Here is a 21,802-nt window from a genome sequence, read left to right as displayed (position 1 = left end):
TGCTGCTGTTTGCTGCTGTTGAGGTGGCTTCTTCCTTTAGAAGCAGGATCAATGTATAAGGATGATAACCTCTTCCAGGATCTGCTTTGTAGCTAAGGTTGATGAGCTGGAGCTATAGCAAGTAGATGTGGGCCTATTTTCCTGGAAAGGGTGATGAATGCTTGAACTGTCCTCTTAGAGAAAGTTGTGGAGGCAAAACTTTGAAAGGTGATGGAATTAAAAGTTTTTAAAGTTGTTTTGCTGGCAAAGCATCTGTCACTATCTCGCTACACATACCCCCTCCCCCCGTCCTGTGCTTCTTTCATTCCTCAGGCACATCACGGGGGTGGGGTGGGGCTTTTTCTTTATCAGCATGGGATTGTCTAAAACTGCACCTACGGTAACAGGTCATATTTATGTACTACCCTAGCTGAGATAATATTTAAGCACCTTTCTGACCTCATGTGCAACTTTCTTTAAATTAGTCCCCCCCCCTGCTGACGACCCTCTCGACCCCCCTCCCACCGCCAACCCGCCGTCGCTTACCTTTGCTGGCGGGGGACCCCAGCCCCCACCAGCTGAGGTCCTCTTCTTCCAGCGCAAGGCTTCGTTCTGCACTTGCAGGACGTCAGAAACAGAACGAAGCCTTGTGCCGGAAGAAGAGGACCTCGGCTGGCGGGGGCTGGGGTCCCCTGCCAGCAAAGGTAGGCGACGGCGGGGTTGGCAGTGGGAGGAGGGTCAAAAGGGGCAGGGGACTCCAGGCCCCACGTAGCTACGCCACTGGTCTAGCTCCAGCTCAGCTATAGGGATGGGCTGTTATTTGACATGAAAGGTTATCTACCTGTGTGTGTGTACTGTTAGCACACAGTGCATGCTCTCGGCTGATAGCCTGGGTGTGCAGTTTTTCATGTATGTGCATCTGTTGGGATAGAACACGCCTTATCTGTGTAAGTGTGTACTGCTACTGACATTTCTTTCCCAACAGAAAATGGAAACTTTCTAAACACCCTCTTCCTATCCTAGACAGCTTTAGTTTTTCACTTTTTTTTTTTTTTTTTTTTTACTGTTAGGTCCTCAACTGACCCTTGATGCTGCAGCATCCCTCTCCCCCTTTTTTTTTCTTGAAAAGGTTGGGGGGGGGGGATGGGCAGAGTTAGGGGAAAACCAGCCCTTTTTAATGTTATTAGAAGTTGGTAACTGTTTACCTTTCTTCCCTTCCCCTCACGCATCACATACTGTTCTGTTGCTGCTACTCTCACATCCTGGTAAGCTCTTCTGTATCCTGTCATACTGGCTCCTGAGCCCTGTGGTCCTGTCACAGAGGCAGTAATTTGGCGGGGAGGGGTAGCAGGGACCCAAGTGGCAGCAGTTACCTGATGGAGCTCTGAAGCAGGCTCTCCTCCACCTTCCCTCTTTCTCTCTCCCTTGCAAGAACTTAGAGCAGGGGAGGGGGTGAACCCTCTGGTCCCTGCCCTTGCCTGAAGCTGCAGCCTGCTTTGAGTTGGATGCGGGCAGTGAAAGAGCATCCTGGGGGGGGCGAGGGGTTTGCATAAAGATGAGACGCAGGAGCAGCTGGACCCTGGCCATGGGGAGGGGGGGGGGGGAGTTAGCCCTCCCACCTTAAAACGCCAAAATATTGTAGTCTCAGATGTATTATTTCTGCGTAAATTTGCCATACTGGTGTTGTGTGAGACCTAAGGAAGGCGTGTGAAGGTGTGGCTTGGTGCCAGGCTGGAGATGGTTAAGAGGAGGGTGTGGCTCACAGTCTTCACTGCTCTTTCATTTTGTGTTTTTTTTTTAAAGAAAATGTCCTTTCGATTGCTCTGTCTCTTCCTCTAATCCGTTTTTCCTGCCTTCCCTCACTCTCTATCCCCTCTGCTTCTGCCTTTAATCCTCCAGCACCCCTCTCTCTGTGATCTGAAGAAGGGGGGATCGATGCCACACACACACGCAGGGCTAATGCAGAGCTGTGGATTTATGGAGGGGATTGTAAACAAGTGACATTTCCCCGTAAGGGTGGCTCGTGTCGACTGATCTCAGATGACAAGGAGGGACATCGATCTCATTTTATCTGTCCTTGTTTATTTATCTCTCTTCGTGCTGCGAGCAGAGTAATTCCAGAAAGTTATTCCTTTCCCTTCCCCGTCTGGCTGCATTTTGTCGGGGGGTGGAGAGGTTTGTCATCAGTCAAACGTCGGAGGATGTATTGGAGAGCGTGTGTGTGATGTTTTAATAAGATCCCTGGATGGAAGCAGCTCGCAGCTTCTGCCTTCAACCTCGAATCAATCCCTGCGCTGGCAATGAGCTCCATACTGATGGGACAGACAGCCCTATGCATAACCCCCCTCCCCCCCCCCCCATAAGAGCAGTTATGCTATGAAGTTTGTACTAATTCCTTTTCAGCAGCAAGTTGTTACTGGAACCTGTGGGCAGTGGCGTAGCAAGGTCGGCTGCCACCCTGGGCGGATCACCGCTGCGCACCCCCCCCCCCCTGGTGCAGCGGCGTCTGTCCCACCAGGGTGCAGCACGACCCTCCCCCGTGCAATGACACCCCCCTCCCTGGTGCATCAAGCCCCCCTCCCCCGGTGCAATGACACCCCCCTCCCCTGGTGCATTCTTGGCTGTTGGAGGGTGCAGAGAGCAGCTGCGCGCCTGTCGGCTCCACTGGCTCCCTGCGCCCCGGAACAGGAAGTAACCTGTTCTGGGGCAGAGGGAGCAGGGAACCAGCGGAGCTGACAGGCGCACGGCTGCTCTCTGCACCCTCCAGCAGCGTGCACCCAGGGCAGACCACCGCCCCGTCCTTGCCACGCCACTGCCTGTGGGTAATAGATTTTTGATTTTTTTTTTTAACATCCCTACCTCATAGTGTAGTTTCTCAATATTAGCCCCAGGGTCAAGGAAGGGACTCGCCTGAGCTCATAGATTAGACAACTCGCATTGGATATTAACTAAAGGGGTCGTTTTACAAAGGCGCGCTGAAAAATGGCTTGCGGTAGTGTAGGTGTGGGTTTTGGACGGGCGCCAATCTGTTTTTCAGCATGCCTGGAAAAAAAGGCCTTTTTTTTTCTGAAAATGGGCGTGCAGCAAAATCAAAATTGCCGCGCGTCCATTTTGGGTCTGAGACCTTACTGCCAGCCATTGACCTAGCGGTAAAGAATCTGCACGGTAATGACCTACGCGTGTCAAATGCCACTTGGCGCGCATCTGAAAATAAAAAAAAATATTTTTTCAGAGGTGCATATTGGACACACACTAAAAATGAAATTACTGAAAGAGGCACACGGTAGTCGGGCAAGAACTTTATTTTGGCGCACGTAGACGCTTATGCGGCTTAGTAAAAGGGGTCCCAAATGTTTTTTTAAAAAAAAGCTTTCACCCCTTTCCCTCACCAAACCGAGTTTAGAAGTCTATATGCTGAGACTGACAGTTACAGGAGCTAGTACTGATGGATGAGAAAGACCCTGTAATGTCTTCTTTAAACATCTCCTGTAGGATTTTTTTTCATTACAAAACAGATGAATACTTGATTTTATATAACGATGCAAATGTCTCTGCTGCTCCAAGGGAAAGGGTGGGGTCAAGGGCAAACATTTCCGTGTGTAGATCTGTGATATCTGGCTGTACTTGGTAGGCATGTGTTTTTTTCCCCCATGGTCTGGGAGGGAGAATAGGGTGTGTGACCTATCTATTTGCCCTTTTTTTTAGAGAATGAATATCACTTCCTCAGGGGCCATAGAACTGTGTAACTTAAAAATAATTCAAATTGTCCAAGGGCACAGAAATGAGGAGGAAACCCCTGACTCTGGGTGAGGAGACACACGGGACTGGGGTTCCTTGTTCTGGATATAAGGAGCCAAACGACCACTGTATTTGTTAAAAAGCCAATGTAGGCTGTGACTATTTATAACTCAGCACAGACCCTCATCCCTCAATCCTGCTAGCATGAAAAGTTCTCCTCATTCTCTGTAAACTGATGCAGCTCTGGATTTGCATCACCGTATGGAAGGAGATGTTGTCCCTGTTTTCCTCTGCCTGCACTGGGGCCAAACCAGGACTGGGACTGACTGCTTGGAGTGATTTGGACAGGGTCAGACTGGAAGCACCTTCTGTGCTGAACCTGTTCCACGACAAACTCAGAAATGTATTTACAGGACACTGCTAGCAATGTGTTTTAATCACAAATAGCTGGAAATACTTTTGGTGTTCAGACATTTTTGGGGTTGGGGTGATCCCCATTGTGGGTTCTTGCGGCTGGACCAATGCCCCAGGGGCTCTGCGTCTTTGCACGATTTTCTTGCATACTGTCCACAGACACACCACCAAAGAGTAAAATGCACAAAACACAATGTTTGGTTACACTTTAGATTTTTAACACTGGGATCCCAGAGCTGGAGGCACCAAGGGCAAAGGGATCGGGTTTGGCTGGAGGTTTTAGAAATCTGTCTCTTTGCAAGCCCCTGGCTCCGTTCCTGCTTTCTCCTGGAGCTGGGCTAAAGTTTGAGGGTCTGCCTGCATGTAGCTCAGATGCCAAGTAACAACCATTGCCCCACAAAATTACTTTAATCCAGCAATAAACATAAAGAAAATTTGAAATTAAAGTAGAAGAGAAAGAAATGTGCAAAAACTCATTATACCTGCGGGCCATATTTAGGTACGTACAGCCGGACAGAAATGTAACCGAGGGTTGCTCAACAGGTGAGTGCGTGTAGCTATCTACATTAGCACAGGATTCCCAATAGGGCAAAGGAGCAGATAATTGGCCTTTTACTTCTCTGGTACCAGGAGGGGGGTTGGGGGGGGGGGGGGAGAGGAAGAGAGCTCTGACTCCACACCTGTCATGTAGGGGATACAGAGAGCTCTCCCCATACTTCTTAAGTAGGTAGATGTGAGAAGTGGCCCCATCCCTTTCTGGGAAGAGTAATGTTTTTTGTTTCAACATTTGGCACAGGCTGAGGTACAAGGAACTCTTAATGCTGGGTCTGTTTATTTATCGCCTACCCCTATTCTCTCCCTCCCCCCCCCCCAAAAAAAACCCCCAGACTTCAACAGAACAGCCCTGAAGTACAGCAACATTTGGAATAACATGTTTTGCCTTGTCTCACTACATCCATGAATGGAATACAATACAAGCCCCCCTCCCTCCCCCTGCACAAATCGGAGGTTTGGGTTTATGGTCTTCCAGTGTCACCTCCCTGGGTGCAGAGCCTGGGAAAGTGTCTCCTGTGAGCCCTTCAATAGATTAGCTGCTGTCCTCTACACCTCAGCCTGGCTTAGCAATAGGGTTAGGAGCAGGGCTTAGTGACTGCAGCAAAGGAAGGTGTGGAGCGAGGGCAGCTCAGTCCGGGTAAATGATGAAGCCTGAGAAGGTGCTGTACTTGTTAGTGTTGCCCCCGTGAACTTTGCCCCCATCCAGTTTGATGTAAATCTCGTCGCCCACCTCCAGGTGCAGAATGACGCTGTTGCTGGCGTAGTCATAGTTCTGGTCTGCATCCTGAGCGATGGCACTGGCTCGGACCTGCATGACAGAGAAGGGAGAAGCAGTCATGGGCACAGGCAGCCTGGTTATGGGGTAGAGAGGGGAGAAGGAGCAATAAGCAGAGGCAGCATCACCCTTGTTCTATGAAGAGAGGGAGAAGCAGTCATGGGCACAGGTAGCATCACCCTTGTTTTAGATAGAGAGGGGAGAAGCAGTCATGGGCACAGGCAGCATCACCCTTGTTTTAGATAGAGAGGGGAGAAGCAGTCATGGGCACAGGCAGCATCACCCTTGTTTTAGGTAGAGAGATGAGAAACAGTCATGGGCACAGGCAGCATCACTCTTGTTCTAGGTAGAGAGGGAGAAGCAGTCATGGGCACAGGCAGCATCACCCTTGTTCTAGGTAGAGAGGTGAGAAACAGTCATGGGCACAGGCAGCATCACTCTTGTTCTTGGTAGAGAGGGAGAAGCAGTCATGGGCACAGGCAGCATCACCCTTGTTCTAGGTAGAGAGGTAAGAAACAGTCATGGGCACAGGCAGCATCACCCTTGTTCTAGGTAGAGAGGTGAGAAACAGTCATGGGCACAGGCAGCATCACTCTTGTTCTTGGTAGAGAGGGAGAAGCAGTCATGGGCACAGGCAGCATCACCCTTGTTCTAGGTAGAGAGGTAAGAAACAGTCATGGGCACAGGCAGCATCACCCTTGTTCTAGGTAGATAGGTGAGAAACAGTCATGGGCACAGGCAGCATCACTCTTGTTCTTGGTAGAGAGGGAGAAGCAGTCATGGGCACAGGCAGCATCACCCTTGTTCTAGGTAGAGAGGTAAGAAACAGTCATGGGCACAGGCAGCATCACCCTTGTTCTAGGTAGAGAGGTGAGAAACAGTCATGGGCACAGGCAGCGTGGTTATGTGGTAGACAGGGGAGAAGGAGCAATAAGCAGAGGCAACATGACCCTTGTTCTAGGTACAGAGGTGAGAAACAGTCATGGGCACAGGCAGCATCACTCGTTCTAGGTAGAGAGGGGAGAGTCATGGGCACAGGTAGCATCACCCTTGTTCTAGTTAAGGGAATGGGATTTATTTGTTATACCTCCTTTCTGTAGTTACAATCAAAGCGGTTTACATATTGTTTACAGGTTCTTATTTTATACCTGAGGCAATGGACGGTTAAGTGACTTGCCCAGAGTCACGAGGAGCTGCAGTGGGAACTGAATGGAGTTCCTCAGGTTGTTAGACCATTGCACTAACCATTAGGCAATTCTGAGGGGAGAAGCAGTCATGGGCACAGGCAGCTTCACCCTTGTTCTAAGTAGAGAACTGCATGGGAATGGAGATTGCAGGAATCCAGAAAAAGGAGGACGGATTGAGCCAGCCGGGTTTTACTTCCATTGCTTTCAATGGAAGTAATTGCTTTCAATGGAAGTAATTGCCCATTGCTTTCAATGGAAAGCAATGGAAGTAAAACCCGGCTGGCTCAATCCGTCCTCCTTTTTCTGGAGCCATATGGTAACCCTACAGGAATCTCATAGAACCCATGGGATTCCTGCAGGTATGGAAGAAGTTGCCACAGGATTCCCACATGGAGGTAAGAAATTACCATGGGAATGGAAGAAGTTATCATGGGATTCCTGTGGGAGTGTAGTCAAAATCTCTGGTGACTCCAGAATGAGGCTTGGAATGCACTGAGAGAGACAACAGAAGCACCAGAATGAGGCTTGGAACACTCATTGGTTGAATAGTGAATTCCATCCAAAAGAAACAAACAAACAAACAAACAAAGGAGGCTGTTGGGGTTAGGAGGAAACAGAGGGCTGCGAGCAAGTAAATAATAGTGTGGGTGGGGATGGAGGAGATTAATTTAGGATTGCCAACTAGATCCAAATTTGCCCGACAGGGTTGATAAAGTCCTTGGCTTACCCCAGTGAATTCAGGGACTTCTAGACTTGCATTTCTTAGGGAATCCAATGGGGAAATCAGAACCACAAATCCCTGGATGCAATGGGGTAAGCCCAGGACTGGATCAACCCTGCCGGGCAAATCTGGGTCTAGATGGCAACCCTAGATTAATTGTTGTGGGGATGGAATGGATCTTAGCTGGTATGGGTTAGATTTCAATGGGGATGGGTGAAATTTTTGTCCTTGTGCAACTCTGTAGCTCTAAGCAGGGGTGTAGCTACGGGGGGGGCCACGGGGGCCCGGGCCCCTGCAAATTACATCCGGGCCCCTGGTTTGGCTGGCGGGGGTCCCCAACCCCCACCAGCCTAAGCCTTCTTCAGCGCCAGTCTCCGGCACAGCTGGGTTCGTTGCCTGCCCCCTACGAATGCAGCTGCGCCAGAGACTGGCGCTGATGAAGGCTTCGGCTGGCAGGTGTTGGGGACCCCCGCCAGCAAAGGTATTTGTGAGGGGAAGCAGCAAGGAGGTGAGGCATGGCGGTGGGGGGGGGGGGGGGGGAGGAGTGAGGAGGCGAGGCGTGGTGGTGGTGGGGGGCAGCGAGGCGGTATTCAAAATGTGCCCCCAACCTCGGGCTCTGGCCCCATCCCACCATGAGGTCTGGCTACGCCCCTGCCTCTAAGTAGAGAGGTCAGAAGCAGACTGCAGAATGAGGATTACTAACTGACCCCATGTCATAAGGAACAGGCAGTCTTGCACTGGCTTTACCCTACTGAATGTCTGAATTGGTAATTCTGCTTTCTTTGGTTGAACAGTGCTAGTCTTCGTGGGAGAAGTGAGACAAATCCATCCTCCACAAGTCTTGAGGTCACATCTTGAGTAAATGAGATCACTTCCTGATCCTCTCCTGCCAAGCATACGGCCTACCTCTACCTTTTACCTTTTCTTTTGGATTTTTAGTTTATTTAATCATATATAGCGTTATTCCTAAACACAGTTTTTAACTTAAGTTCCTGTGATCTATTCAGGGCCACAGCAAGAGTACTAAGCACGGTAGACATATCAGTCTCGTGCGGAGTCTGCCAAAGTATAATGGCAGTTAAAACCCCAATAAATAAATAAACCACACCTCATTGATCCCCAACTTACCTGCCACTCTTCCTTTTTAAGGCTGCAGGGCAAACCCCTGGGACTACCACATCCCAATGCTGATCTTATGCATGAGATCAGTATCAGGAAGTGCTGGCTCTGTGACCATGCATTTTGGATATGTTTGCAGTGTCGGAGGGGGGGGGGGGGGAGAGTGGTGGGGAGATGCAGCATGAGGTCTCACAGCTCCACTTAGGTAACCCAAGGTAATCCTTGGCTGGTTGAGCAAAGAGATTTCTCAACCATGCACTCCATCCAGCCAACTCCACTGCTGTTTTGCTAGCCAGCCCCCCCAGCGCCCTAGGCAGCTGCCTAGCTGTGCTGGTGGTAGGGCTGGCTTTTAAAAAAAATTTTGCTTTGGTTCTATTTGATTTCCCCTCTGTTTACAGGAGCTAATGTTTTGAGCAATCATTGGACTCAAGTCTAAACTAGGCCTGCTTTTCTAAGGTGGGCTGCGGGCAGACCTGTTGGATCTGCACCAGAAAACTGAGGCATATTGTACCTGCCATCAGTCTTGGAATCACACACCAGGTAAGTGGGAGTAATTCTAAACTCCCCTTGCCAGATATTTTATTATTATTTGTAGCACACATTTTCCCACCATTTTGCAGACTCAATGTAGCTTACATATTACCGTAAACGGCGTTAGCCGATTCCAGTCTGACCAAATACATGGTTTGGATTAATTCAAAGCGATATTGTGGTAGAATGAGGTACATGTATGGTAGGTACAGTTGGGGGGAACTTAGGGAGAGGGGAGGAAGAGTCATGTAATGTCCATTACGGTCTTTGGTTACATTGAGGGGCATAATCGACCAGAAACGCCTATCTCCATGGGCGTTTATCTCCGAGAACGGGTCCGTGAAGGGGCGGAGTGAACCGTATTTTCAAAAAAAATAGACGCCCATGTGTTATTCGCCAAGGTGTGAGCTGGGCGTTTTTGCTTTTCAGCGATAATGGAAAATGAAATCGCCCAGCTCAAAAACGAATAAATCCAAGGCATTTGTTCGTGGGAGGGGCCAGGATTCATAGTGCACTGGTCCCCCTCACATGCCAGGACACCAACCGGGCACCCTAGGGGGCACTTTTACAAAAACAAAAAAAAAGGTAAAAGAGCTCCCAGGTGCATAGCACCCTTCCCTTGGGTGTTGAGCCCCCCAAATCCCCCTCAAAACCTACTGCCCACAAGTTTACACCATTACTATAGCCCTAAGAGGTGAAGGGGGGCACCTACATGTGGGTACAGTGAGTTTGGGGGGGTTGGACGACTAAGCATTAAGCAGCACAATTGTAACAGGTAGGGGGGGGATGGGCCTGGGTCCACCTGCCTGACGTCCACTGCACCCCCTAACAACTGCTCCAGGGACCTGCATACTGCTGCTTGGGAGGAGGGTATGACATTTGAGGGTGAAAGTAAAAAGTTGTGAAACATCATTTTTTTGTGGTGGGAGGGGGTTAGTGACCACTGGGGGAGTCAGGGGAGGTCATCCCCGACTCCCTCTGGGGGTCATCTGGTCATTTAGGGCACTTTTTGGGGCCTTATTCGTGAAAAAACAGGGTCCAGGAAAAGTGCCCTAAATTCTAGCTACAAACGTATCCATTATCGGCGAAAGGCGCCCATCTCTGTTCGGGTGATAACCACGCCCCAGTTCCGCCTTCACCACGCCTCCGACACGCCCCCGTCAACTTTGTCCGCATCCGCGACGGAGTGCAGTTGAAAGCGTCCAAAGTTCGGCTTTCGATTATACCGCTTTATTTGTTTTTGTGAGAAAAACGCCCATCTCCCGATTTAGGTCGGAACTTGGGCGTTTTTCTCGTTCGATTATAAGCAGGATTGTGTCTCAGATGTCCAGTTATTTTATGTTGGGTTGGTGGGGTATGCTCTTTTGAACAGTTCTGTCTTTAGTGCTTTCCGGAAATTTAGGTGGTCGAGCGTAGTTTTTACTGCTTTTGGCAGTGCGTTCCACAGTTGTGCGCTTAAGTATGAAAAACTGGATGCATAGGTGGATTTGTATTTGAGTCCTTTGTTGCTCGGGTGGTGGAGATTTAGGTATGATCATGCAGATTTTGTGGTGTTTCTGGTTGGCAAGTCTATGAGGTCTGTCATGTATCCCGGTGCCTCACCGTATATAATTTTGTGAACAGTCGTGCAGATTTTGAAAGTGATGCGTTGTTTGATTGATGATTGGTAACCAATGCAGTTTTTCTCGGAGTGGTTTGGCCCTGTCAAAATGCGTTTTTCCAAATATAAGCCTCGCTGCTGTGTTTTGGGCGGTCTGAAGTTTCTTTATGATTTGGTCTTTGCATCCCGCATAGATTCCATTACAGTAGTCTGCGTGGCTTAGTACATTGACTATATCAGGTTACGAAATATTTCCCTCGGGAAGAATGGTTTCACGCGTTTGAGTTTAACTCCCTTTCCCCCCCCTTTAGATTTTGAGTACCGTAATTAGCCTGACATCTATCTGGATGTCATTGTCTGCATGTGTATCCCTTTTAATACGGGTCCTCAACTCCAGACCTCGAGGTCCATAACCCGGCCTGGTTTTCAGGATTTCCACAATAAATATGTATGAGATCCTGAAAACAGGCCGAGATGTGGACCACAAGGATTGGATTTGAGGACCCCTACCTTATCATTTGAAAACTTCTACAAGAAGTATTAAAGCAAGGACATGAATTTTATAGATCAAACAATATTGGAAGCCATTACTTGGAGAGCTCTGGAGCAATGAAATGCATGCTTGGGAGTGAGGGGGAGAGAAGAACAGATCAGATCCGAACTTTCCCTGCCCAGGTTTTAAGTCGCTACTAAAAAGTCATCTTTTCAAACTTGTGTTTAACCTACCAATGGCCTGATCGGCTCTGTGCGTAGTGCAACACTACAGGTTGCCCTTTGTTTCTGCATCCTGTCCGTGTTTGAATATTTTTTTGTTTATAGTATTTCATCCTCTTGTCATAATTGAATGCCTGTGCTCTTTCTTGTCCCTTATTTAATTGGAGTTCCTTTTTTGTCTTTTATACTGATTTTATGTAAACCGCTTTGACCTTGTTTAAGTAAAGGTGGTATATATCAAGCTTTGGAATAAACATGCAAGTGACTAGAATAATTCACACATAATATACTGTCAGACTGTGAATCCAGACCTTATTCCTTGCCTAGCTCCAAATGGGGAGACGCTAGGCTGCCTTGAATGTAGGAGATTCTACTTGCTTTTCACATGCAAACTTTAGCCTGATGCTCTGGGTTTACTCCTACCCGGTGTACCTGAATGCAACTCACTTTGAGCTACTGCTGAAAAAGGTGTGAGCAAATAAATAAAACAAAAATACGCTTGCTTTCATAGATGATCTGTTTTTTTGGATGTGTGAGTATTGATCAGTCCTCAGTTTATTTTCTCTTGAAAGATTCCTCCCTCTCTCTGTGCTGGGTCTCTGCCCCACTGCCCTCCCCCCTTTTTTTTGGCATGTATGAATACGGGGGATGCGAAAGAGGGAAAAGTAAAAAAAAAGTTAGGAGATAATTTTAAAAGCATCGTCACTGGAAATGGAGGCAGTTACATATACTCTCTTACCTATCTATAGGTTCCATCTTTGCTTATACCCTACACTATCAATTAAAATGTTCTATTACATATTTATTTATTTATTTATTTATTTTATGCCATTTGTATCCCACATTATCCCACCTCTTTGCAGGCTCGATGTGGCTTACATTTTGTCATGGATACTGGAAATAGCATTGAATATACATATTGTGTTGACATTGTAAGTAGTGTACTATGCCATACTTTGTATTGTTATTTTAATATTTTTCTGCTATACTTGTCTATTGCTCGTGTTTGATTTATCCCTACTGTACACTGCCTTGATTGAATTCCTTCAAAAAGGCAGTAAATAAATCCTAATAATAAATAAATAATATGTAAATCACAGACACGGGTAAATGGGGATTTCCGAAAGCCACTATTAACATGACGATCCCTGGAGCATAGAGATTTCAAGAAGGTACGGTATGCAGGGCTGGATTTACATATAAGCTAGACAAACCAGGGCTTAGGGCCTCACATTACAAGGGTCCTCACGCTTCGCTAGTATAAGAACATAAGCATAGCCATATCGGCTCAGACTATAAATCCATAGCCCAGTGTTCTGCTTCCAACAGTGGCCATTCTAGGTCACGAGTACCTGACAGAAACCCAAACAGTAGCAATATTCCATGCTACCAATCCCAGGGCAAGCAGTGGCATTCTCCATGTCTATCTCAATAGCAGACTAGGGACTTTTCCTCCAGGAACTTGTTCCAACCTTTTTTTTAAACCCAGATAAGCTAACCACTGTCAACCACATCCTCTGACAAAGAGCTCCAGAGCGTAACTATTTATTGAGTGAAAAAAATATTTTCTCCTGCTCGTGTTAAAAGTAGTACCGTGTAACTTACTTCAGTGTCTTTTAGTCTTTGTACTTTTTGAAAGAGTAAACAATTGATTTCACGTTTACCCATTCTACACCACTCAGGATTTTGTAGACCTTAATCATATCCTCCCCCCCCCCCCCCCTCAGCTGTCTCTTTTCCAAGCTGGAGTCCTAACCTTTTAAGCCTTTCTTCATATGAGAGGAGTCCCATCCCCTTAATTATTTTGGTCGCCTTTCTTTGAACCTTTTCTAATTCTGCTGAGATGCAGAGACCAAAATTGCACACAGTACTCAAAGTGAGGTCACAGCGATACAGAGACATTATAATATTCTCGATCTCATTTTCCATCCTTTTCCTAATAATTCCTAACGTTCTGTTTGCTTTTTTTGGCTGTTGCCACACATTGAGCAAAAAATTTCAATGTATTGTCCACAATGACATCTACATCTTTTTCTTGGGTGATGACTCTGTAACCTAGCGTGGAAAACTATTAAACCTAAAATTGACTTCCTACTTAACTGAGGGGGAGGGAGCTTTTAACTGCTACAGCTTAGGGGTCACAATATGCATTACTCCTGCCCTGGTGATACAGGCGTGGCTGTGAGTGGTGCAGGAGATATTCTGCATGCTGGGACACCTGTACATTTCTGCACTGTCTTGTTTCCCTGGTGTGATGCTCCACTGCCTGTGACCTTTCACCTTCTGCTTCTATATTCTCCTAGTTTGCTAATTGTTATGAGTCTTGTGCAAATTAACTAATCTGTACAATTTAAAGTTATCACAAAATGAACCATAAACTAGAAAATGCACAAATATATTACACCCAAAATGTTTTATGCACAAACAGTGAGATTGCAAAGGGTGTATAAATATTAGAACTATGTATACGCTCTTTGCTCTCTCAGTATTTGTGCATAGAAAACTTTGGGTATATCCATTTATAGTTATGACATCATCTGAATCCACAGCACTATACATTATAATGCTGAGATTTATGAATTTCTTGTCCTGAACTGCTTACAGCCTAACATTGGATCAGGGGCCTCAAGTGACTCTAGGAGAACAGAGCCAAGGGTTGCAGCTTCATTGATCAGCCTTCTAACATCTGAATTGTAACACTGAACCCAGGGATTAAGTGACCCCCCAAACCCTGTGGTCCTGCCCCCTTTGACGGTGACCCCATACCTGGACTTTTCTTTCCCTGCTTTTTCACAATCACTTTGATAAGATGAGATGAAGGATATTTCCCCTATACAGAAATAGGGGGGTCAGACTGTCAAGAGCCTTAGACAGCCACACTGGGACTTAAGTGTGCTTTGTTTTAGCTGGACACCCACCCCCTCCCCCAGTGCAAGCCCCTGTGAAAAGCAGCCTATACAAATGAAGGTCTGTGAAATCCCTTTTGTACCAATTTACTGGCTGTAGCCCCTTTGCACAACAACAGCTTCTGCGGCCCCTGCTCCCACCCTCCCCCTCTCTGCCAACACCCCTCTTTTTTCCTCTAACGAACATGAACATGGGCTGCTCCTACAACAAGGAATATAATTAGTACAATATCTCAGTTCAGTTTTATTCAGCAGCTGGTACCCAAATGGGCTGAACAATCTAGCACATCAGGGGTGTGTGTGCAGCCACCTCAGAGACGGATGATCTCGAACACTGATGATTTCTAACCCTTATTATGACAATCAGGGTTAGGCAAACCGTGGCAAAGCTAGAAAAGTGCAGGTGGGGTGGCTGGAAGGTTGGGCAGGTAGAGGTGATGGGGGATCTCGGGGTCTGAACTGAGAACCGGCCCTGGGGGGGGGGGGGGGGGGAATGATTGAACACTGTTCACCTTGTAAATCAGGTACAAACGGATTTGATTTCCTGATAAAACAGACACATGACAGCACATGCTGATAGTTGTTTAAGTTGCTGTGGCTCTCAGGGACTTCTTGTTTTGCTCTGACTGTGGCTGCTTTTTGCTCCCCTCTAAGAAGTTGGAGCCCTAGGCTACTGCCTAGTCCCCCATAAATAATCCATATCGGTGTCAGACAGCCGAGGGAGGTGAGACGAGAGAGTGTGGGGGAGGCCGTGACCCCAGGGGCTCAGGGGAGATGCACAGTTTGGAAGGATAAAATTAACCCTGACATATTAACACCACAGACATCCCTGTGGATCAATTCGCTGGTTTTGTTCCCTCCCTCCCTCCCCTCTCCTCGCCCTTCTCTGTTTGCCAGCCTGTAAACTAACCTGCTGCTCTTATTCCTCTGAATTAAGTCTGCTCTAAGGCAATGCATTTTGCGAACTGCTTTCTGTCTGTTCTATTATCCAGAATTGACACTAAAAGTCCAGCAAGGACAGAGAAAATGCCTCATATAAACTAACAATCATTTCTCACACTGCAGGGAAGGTTTCCTCATTTTTGCTCTCCAGCGGTACATGGAATGAATGCAAAACGAACACTTAAAATATGGATCACAATTTTTTCGAGGGTGGGGTGGTGGGGGGGGATAGAAAGCAGAGAAACGTGCAGCTTTCTAATCGCAGAGCCCACAGATGGAAGGGTATCTGTAGCCCCCACTAAACAGCACAAGCCTTTGCACTGATGACTTTCTAGCTCATATGTAAGAATTTAAACCAGGTTTTGCTTTAATAGGGTTTTCAGGAGGGTAGGGTAATTCATTGCCCTGCAGTGGTTGATCTTTCAGGGCTCTACAGGTTTTGTGTTTTAACCCCCTCTTGGAAATCTCTGGGTAAAGGGACGGGGGTGGGGAGGGGAATGTTACCCCCATTTCTCAGAAGTGCCCTTCTGCCTCTGTTTCTTCTGGGGCATCCAGAGGGATTTCTCGGGACTTTTTGGCCACTTTTGCTAAGACCTTCCAGCCAAATCCAGTACTTCTTAGCACCCGAGGCAAGCATTTTTCGGAGGAGAGGGCTCCGAACCACTTTTAAGGCTCAACTCTTACTTTGCTTTACCAGGCTCCCCCTTTGGAGGGTGAGGGGCAGAGGATTGCACGGCTTCGTTAAACTGGGGCTTTGCTTTTCCTTTGTGTGAATCCCAGTGGAGCTGCCCTTCTGCCCCCGGGGCTGAGACTGTAAAATGCGGTCGGAAAGCAGCTGGATTAGGAGAGAGGCAGCGGCTGGAGTTGCTTAATTACTCGAGTGTTGGGAAGAGTTGGCTTAGGTTGGGGGGGGGGGGGGGGGGACTGGGAGCGGACCGGGCTGCTCCTCTCCCCAAAATGCAGCGGGGTATTTGCACACTGGAATTTGACGGAAAATTCCAGCTTATGTAAGGTGGATGAAAAAGTAGCAACTCCCAGAGTGCTAGTATTTCTGTATAAATAACCATCATCATCATCATTAGGGAACACATATGCCCTCAGTGCCAGGAAAATCAGTTTTATTTATAGCTCTCTGCCTATTTCTTTCTTAACTGTCTGTGTCCTCTGCACATTATATTCTAAGGCAAAAAAAATAATCGTATTACCTCTGCCTTTTTGTGTGTTTTTGTAGAGTTGGTGCATTTTGTTAAATCGTCACTAACCAATTCCGTTCTGTGGGGTCCAGATTTGAACCCCCCCCCTCCCCCACCCCGCAATTACAGTCTTAACTAGAAGGACAAAATGATTCCTAAAATTATGTTTTCCCGCCGTCCTGACATATGTGTTTGAACTATTTCTTTTTATTTCTAGGTAATGATAGACTTTCCTTATCTTCACATGGGACGTTGTGCTCGCTATGAGGTAGAGGCTGTGCAGAGGAAAAAAAGGACACATTTATTTAAGAAGATAAAAGTTGTAAACGGATTTTTAGATATACTCTACGCCCCGGTGTAAATGCATAGCGAGCTACATATTGTATTGATGCAGTAGTATTAAAAAATACATTCTTGATATATATATTAAAAATAAAATCATACATAGAGAGATGCAACCCTAAAACCTATTCTTTTGGAAGCTCATATTCATTTTACATTCTTTACATTATGTCCCTGCTTCAATTTGGTCAAGATTAAAGTTCTTTTAAAAAGAAAATGCAGGTCCATAAGGAGAGGGAAAACGCTAGAAATTCTATTAAACTCTACAGAAATATTTCGAGAACTTGAAAGGGAGAGGAGAGGTGTGTTGCGGACTCGTAGGTTTAGCACATCAGGGTGTTCAAAATGCTGATTGATTTGCTAATGTGTATTTGTCTCGTTGCTAATAGAGCCCAGGTCTGCTACAGGACAGACTTGTCTCTGACCTAATGGTTTTCCTGTTTTGAAATAGACAGAAAACGTATATAACACATCCAAAGCAGAAAAATCCTGAAACAGACACGGACGGCTCAGTGAGCAACAATATAAATACACATTAGCAAACCAATCAGCAATCGAACAGCTTGGTGTGTTCAAATATAGTCGCCCACAACACACACACATTTCAAATGCGTCTATGTGTGATTGTGAACATCTATGTAGACATTCGATTAAAAAAAAGGGGGACGTTATATAGACTAAAACAACCAAAAACAGACAAAGACAAGGCTGAAGATTTCCTGTTCCAACTAGAAATGCCGAAAACTCTACTTTTCTTTTTCATTGAAGAAGGAATTGAAAAAATGAGTGGGCGCCGGCCAAAGAGTTTGTTCTTGATGGGGTTTTTTTTGTTTGTTTGTCGTTGTCCTTTCAGCCCCCCTCTTCTGCTTCTTTAAAGTTGGGAATCTCACCGACTTTGGAGCAGATGCTGCCCGGCCGGGTTCTGCTTTTTCTTTTCTGCTCGCTTTCGGCCACCCCCTGGACACCCTGGAAAGCCCAGACTTTCTGTCAGACTCCGCCTTCGGGCACCTCCCCAGGGACGGGCTGTGCCCCGGAGGAGAAATCGTGAAGCCCCCACCCCACCCCGGCCTGAACTTCAGCTCCCTGCGGGTTCAGCAGTTCATCTACGCCCCTGGTTTTGGAAACGTGCCCGTTATTAATTTTATAGGAATTTGCACTCGAGAGGTTAAGAACAGGTGCAAAACGTATCACAATCATAGTACGTGTTATAATCACATCATGTGCATATACGTATATCAGAAACATTCATTAACAGCACTAATGTGAGTCACAAAAGACAAAATATGAACACCGGTTGCTCCCTGAACTTTCTGACTGCGGGCTGATACCAAGAGTGGGTCTGTGAGTTGGAGAAGGACCAGGGTATAGGTTAAGGCGGAATTAGTAAGGGAGTGCCAGGTAACTTTGACTGCAATGTAGGGGAGGGAAGGATGATGGCAAAAGGCAGGTGGCTACGATATGGTGGGACAGGGCAAGTGAAATGGTGCTATATATTTTATTTGCTAAAGTTTTAGGTGTGTGACAAGGGCGAATCGTTTGTGGGAGGACAGACAGACGGACTTTTTCTTACCTGTGCGTTTTTCAGCAGATCCGCCCACATGCTGGTGCCGTCCCCGCCTCTCATCAGCACATGGTAGGTGAAGAAATACATCCCGGGCAGCGGGCAGGTGAATTTGCCGGTAGACGGTTCATAGGCATTTCCAACATTGGTGACAACATCGTCAAACTTAAGGACTTCGTTGCCCTCGTGGGGTTTCCGGAGCCCAGCGTAGAAGGCAATCTTGGGGTTGTAATAGGAAGGGACATAGCCCCCTGGACCTGGCCCCGGTGGCCCGGGAAGACCTGGCCTGCCTGGTTCGCCAGGGGGCCCCTTGGGGCCAGGGGCACCTGGAGGCCCCGGGGGTCCTTTGATCCCTGACTTGCCTCTTTTCCCATGGTCTCCCTTGCCCCCTTGCAAGTATGGGGGAGATGAGATGACAGCGAGCTCCTGGCTGGACTCGGCTGAAGCTGCTCCATGAGTCTGGGAGGTGTAGGGGTCACAGACCATCTTGCAGCTGCCCAACATCTCATAGTGGCTGTTGCTTTTGGAGCTGTGAACCAGCAGCGGGATGGCGATCAGTAGCACTAAGACCATGGCCACCCCGATGGCTGCCCCGATCACCCTCTTCTTGTGGGTTAGCCTGGACGCTGCCAGGGCTAGGAAGTCGTCTTCTCCTTTTGAAGTAATGGTGGAAGCTTCTCAAGAACTTACTCCAGAGAAGAAAGAAACAGCAATAGCAAGTCCCCCTACACCCAAGAAGACCCACCGTGGACTTGCTTCGGATGGATGGGCAAGCTCTTCCCCCTGGGAAAGTTGAGAAGCTCGGGGTCACTTGATGTCACTGGAAGAAGAGAGGAGATGCTGCGGTTTGGAGCATCTTCTTGAGAGCTCAGCTGGTAGACGTGCAGCTCGGCTCTACTTGTGCCATGCGGAGATGGGAGAGATAAGGAGAAGTGTGAGCAGGCGAAGTGGCTTTAAGAGAATGAGCGACCTCTGGTGCCTCAGGAAGGAGGCAGAGCTCAGGCTGCTGCGGGCTCCCGCTGTCTTTCCCCGTCCGCAGATGGACTAGGCAGGGGCCTGGAGCGGCGAGGAGGGCTCGCAGGAGTCATTTTGCAAATGGAACGCAACCGCACGTGCTGTTGGTTACACACATTTGCGCTGTTTTTAGGCTGCCACTTTGAGTTGGTGCGTTTAAGGCAGTTGCGTGTTTCTCATTTGCTAAGGCTCTGCTCTTGCACTCGCCAGTCCGGGAAGCCTGGAAGAACGTTTAAGGATGTGTTTTATATGCTGGGTTTGTATCGTCCCAGCGCAATTAACTACTCTCTCTCTCTCTCTCTCTCTCTCTCTCTCTCTCTCTCTCTCTGCAGAGATTGATTAACAGCTGAAAAATCCAACAAGAATCACCCAGGGGTGCTGGGAAAGATCACAGACACCATTTCATTCCGCACAATCGTTAATTAATCAATTAAATAGCCCTTGTCCAAAGAAAAGTGTTTTAGGTTCCATTTTATTTTGCAAGTTCTACTATTTGTCAGCCTGCATGTGTCCATCTGTCAGTCTGTGCATAACTAATCTAAATGTTGTACCTATGTATCTCATTAAAACATAGACTAAGTCCCTTATCTAATATCTATATCTGTATCTAGAAAAAAATGGGTTTGTTTGTCTGTATGGTATGTGTGTGCATAGATAGATAGATAGATAGATACACACACACATTGATGGGCAGATAATAAATGTATGTATTTTATATCTATAGATATATATATCAGGGAATATGTCATCTATTCTATACTGTAATGATAAGGTCATTGGCACTGATATGCTTTTAACTATTATGTGTATTTATCCCACTCAGAATTCCAGATCAGTCTTAACATGTTTGATTTTTGTAATTGGAGGTCTTTGGCTAAATTATCTCCTTTTCCAAATCTAAAGTCAACAGCAGCAGGGCAATTTCAAACTGCACTTCCCAGACCCTCCGTTTATCTGCTGTCCATGAGAGGTGGCCTCCCCTCTGCTCCCTGGGCCTCCTGGGGCTTCCCTTTTGTGTTGCTAACGCCAGGAATAATGTATTTAAATTGTTTTTACATTTGTAGAGCAGTCAGATACCTTGGAAAGGGCGATAATCAATCAGGGTTGTGTATCTGGCAGATTTATAACTGCTTTATGCACCGGATCAATGTAATTCCACACACACACACAAAAAAGAAACAATGTTTTTGCAAGAAATCCTTGTAGTCAACTCTCCCCTCCTCCCCCACTGCCAGGTGTCAACAGGCTCTTACAGTTGGAATTGCTTTCCCATCTTGGGCAATCAGAAGCCCAGTGTGGCTAGCACAGGTTCTCTGACTGCTGGGCTTCTTTGACAATCCAATGTGGCTGTCAGTGACATGAGGTCTAGGAGCCAGGCCAGAAAGGGCACTGGGGTCAAGACAATGGTGGATACTCAGGATAAAGAATGACCTTGACCCTGTGTCCTTGCCCTCAGTTCATAGCAGGTGAAGATGGAATCTCTGAATTGTAGAATAGATTTAGGAATTCATGTTGGTGTGTCCTGCAGGTCCCTGGACACATCCTCAAACAGTTCTCCTTCCCCTGGCTGATTTCAAAGGCCTGGCCAGACTGCTGAAGCTGTCCTCGGGCTGTGAACTAGATTCAAAGTGAGAGATGCCCTCAGAATTTCATACAGTCTGCGTCAGGGGATATATACAATTTTCTGAAGTATCAGAATTGCTCTCTGGCCTACCGTCTGGCCGGAGGTGGAAGGGGAGAGAGGAATGTGGGAAAGGAAGGGAGAGAGGAGGGAGAAGGGGGGAGAGAAGAAAAAACATGATCTTCATGCTGCATCTTATGCCAGGCACTTTGATTGCTCGTTTTTGCTCGATTCTCTACTCATATGAAGGGAGCAGGAAGAGCGATTATATGTCTCATTCTCTCACCCCCAGTGTGCAAACAGCATTGATGATTCTCATCCTTTCCACAACAGTCCTGTCTTTTTCTCTCCTACTCTTATTAAATGTTGGAGTGGAGGAGTAGGCTAATGGTTAGAGCAGAGAGGAGCCCTGTTTAATTCCTACTGCAGCTCCTTGTGATCCTGGGCAAGTCGCACAATCCTCCATTGCCTTAGGTACAAACTCCAATTGTAATCCCTCAAGGGACAGAAAAATACCTACTGTACTCCTATACTGTTTGGACTTGTAGATTTATTTTATTTTTATTTATTGCATTTGTATCCCACATTTTCCCACCTCTTTGCAGGCTCAATGTGGCTTACAATACATCATGAATAGTGGAGATATATAAGAAATAAACATTTAGTATTACAGAAGGATCTTGGGTAACATGATAATGAAAAAAAAATGTTATTAATATAACAAGCAGATTGTAAAGACAATTCTAGGTATGTGTGAAGGAGTTCATATTTGTTGGTCTTTGTGGTATGTCTTGTTAAAGAGATGGGTCTTCAATAGTTTGCAGAAGTTGGTTAGTTCATGGATCGATTTTAAGTTACGTGGTAGTGCGTTCCAAAAATGTGTGCTCAAG

General features: G+C 46.9%; 1 protein-coding gene across 1 annotated transcript; it reads right to left on the bottom strand.

The window, feature by feature from the left end:
- Window positions 1-5,077: 5,077 nt before the first annotated feature.
- Window positions 5,078-19,137, bottom strand: C1QL4 (complement C1q like 4). The gene is made up of 2 exons (XM_030195246.1): window positions 18,287-19,137; window positions 5,078-5,494 (listed from the first exon to the last, which is right to left on the bottom strand). Exons 1-2 carry the CDS (start codon window positions 18,848-18,850, stop codon window positions 5,315-5,317), a joined length of 744 nt encoding a protein of 247 aa, XP_030051106.1. The 5' UTR covers window positions 18,851-19,137; the 3' UTR covers window positions 5,078-5,314.
- Window positions 19,138-21,802: the final 2,665 nt, after the last annotated feature.

The sequence above is a fragment of the Microcaecilia unicolor genome, chromosome 3, assembly GCF_901765095.1.
Source record: "Microcaecilia unicolor chromosome 3, aMicUni1.1, whole genome shotgun sequence".
In the NCBI taxonomy this organism is placed as follows: Eukaryota; Metazoa; Chordata; class Amphibia; order Gymnophiona; family Siphonopidae; genus Microcaecilia; species Microcaecilia unicolor.
Note: the sequence above shows the minus strand (reverse complement) of the source record. Positions and strands in the feature narration are given on the sequence as shown.

Bases quoted from the DNA above. Each gene is read 5' to 3' on its own strand.
- C1QL4 (XM_030195246.1), bottom strand. From the start codon at position 18,850: ATGGTCTTAGTGCTACTGATCGCCATCCCGCTGCTGGTTCACAGCTCC. The intron at 5,495-18,286 runs GTAAGAAAAAGT...TCTGTCATGCAG, and splicing joins ATCTGCTGAAAAACGCACAG to GTCCGAGCCAGTGCCATCGC.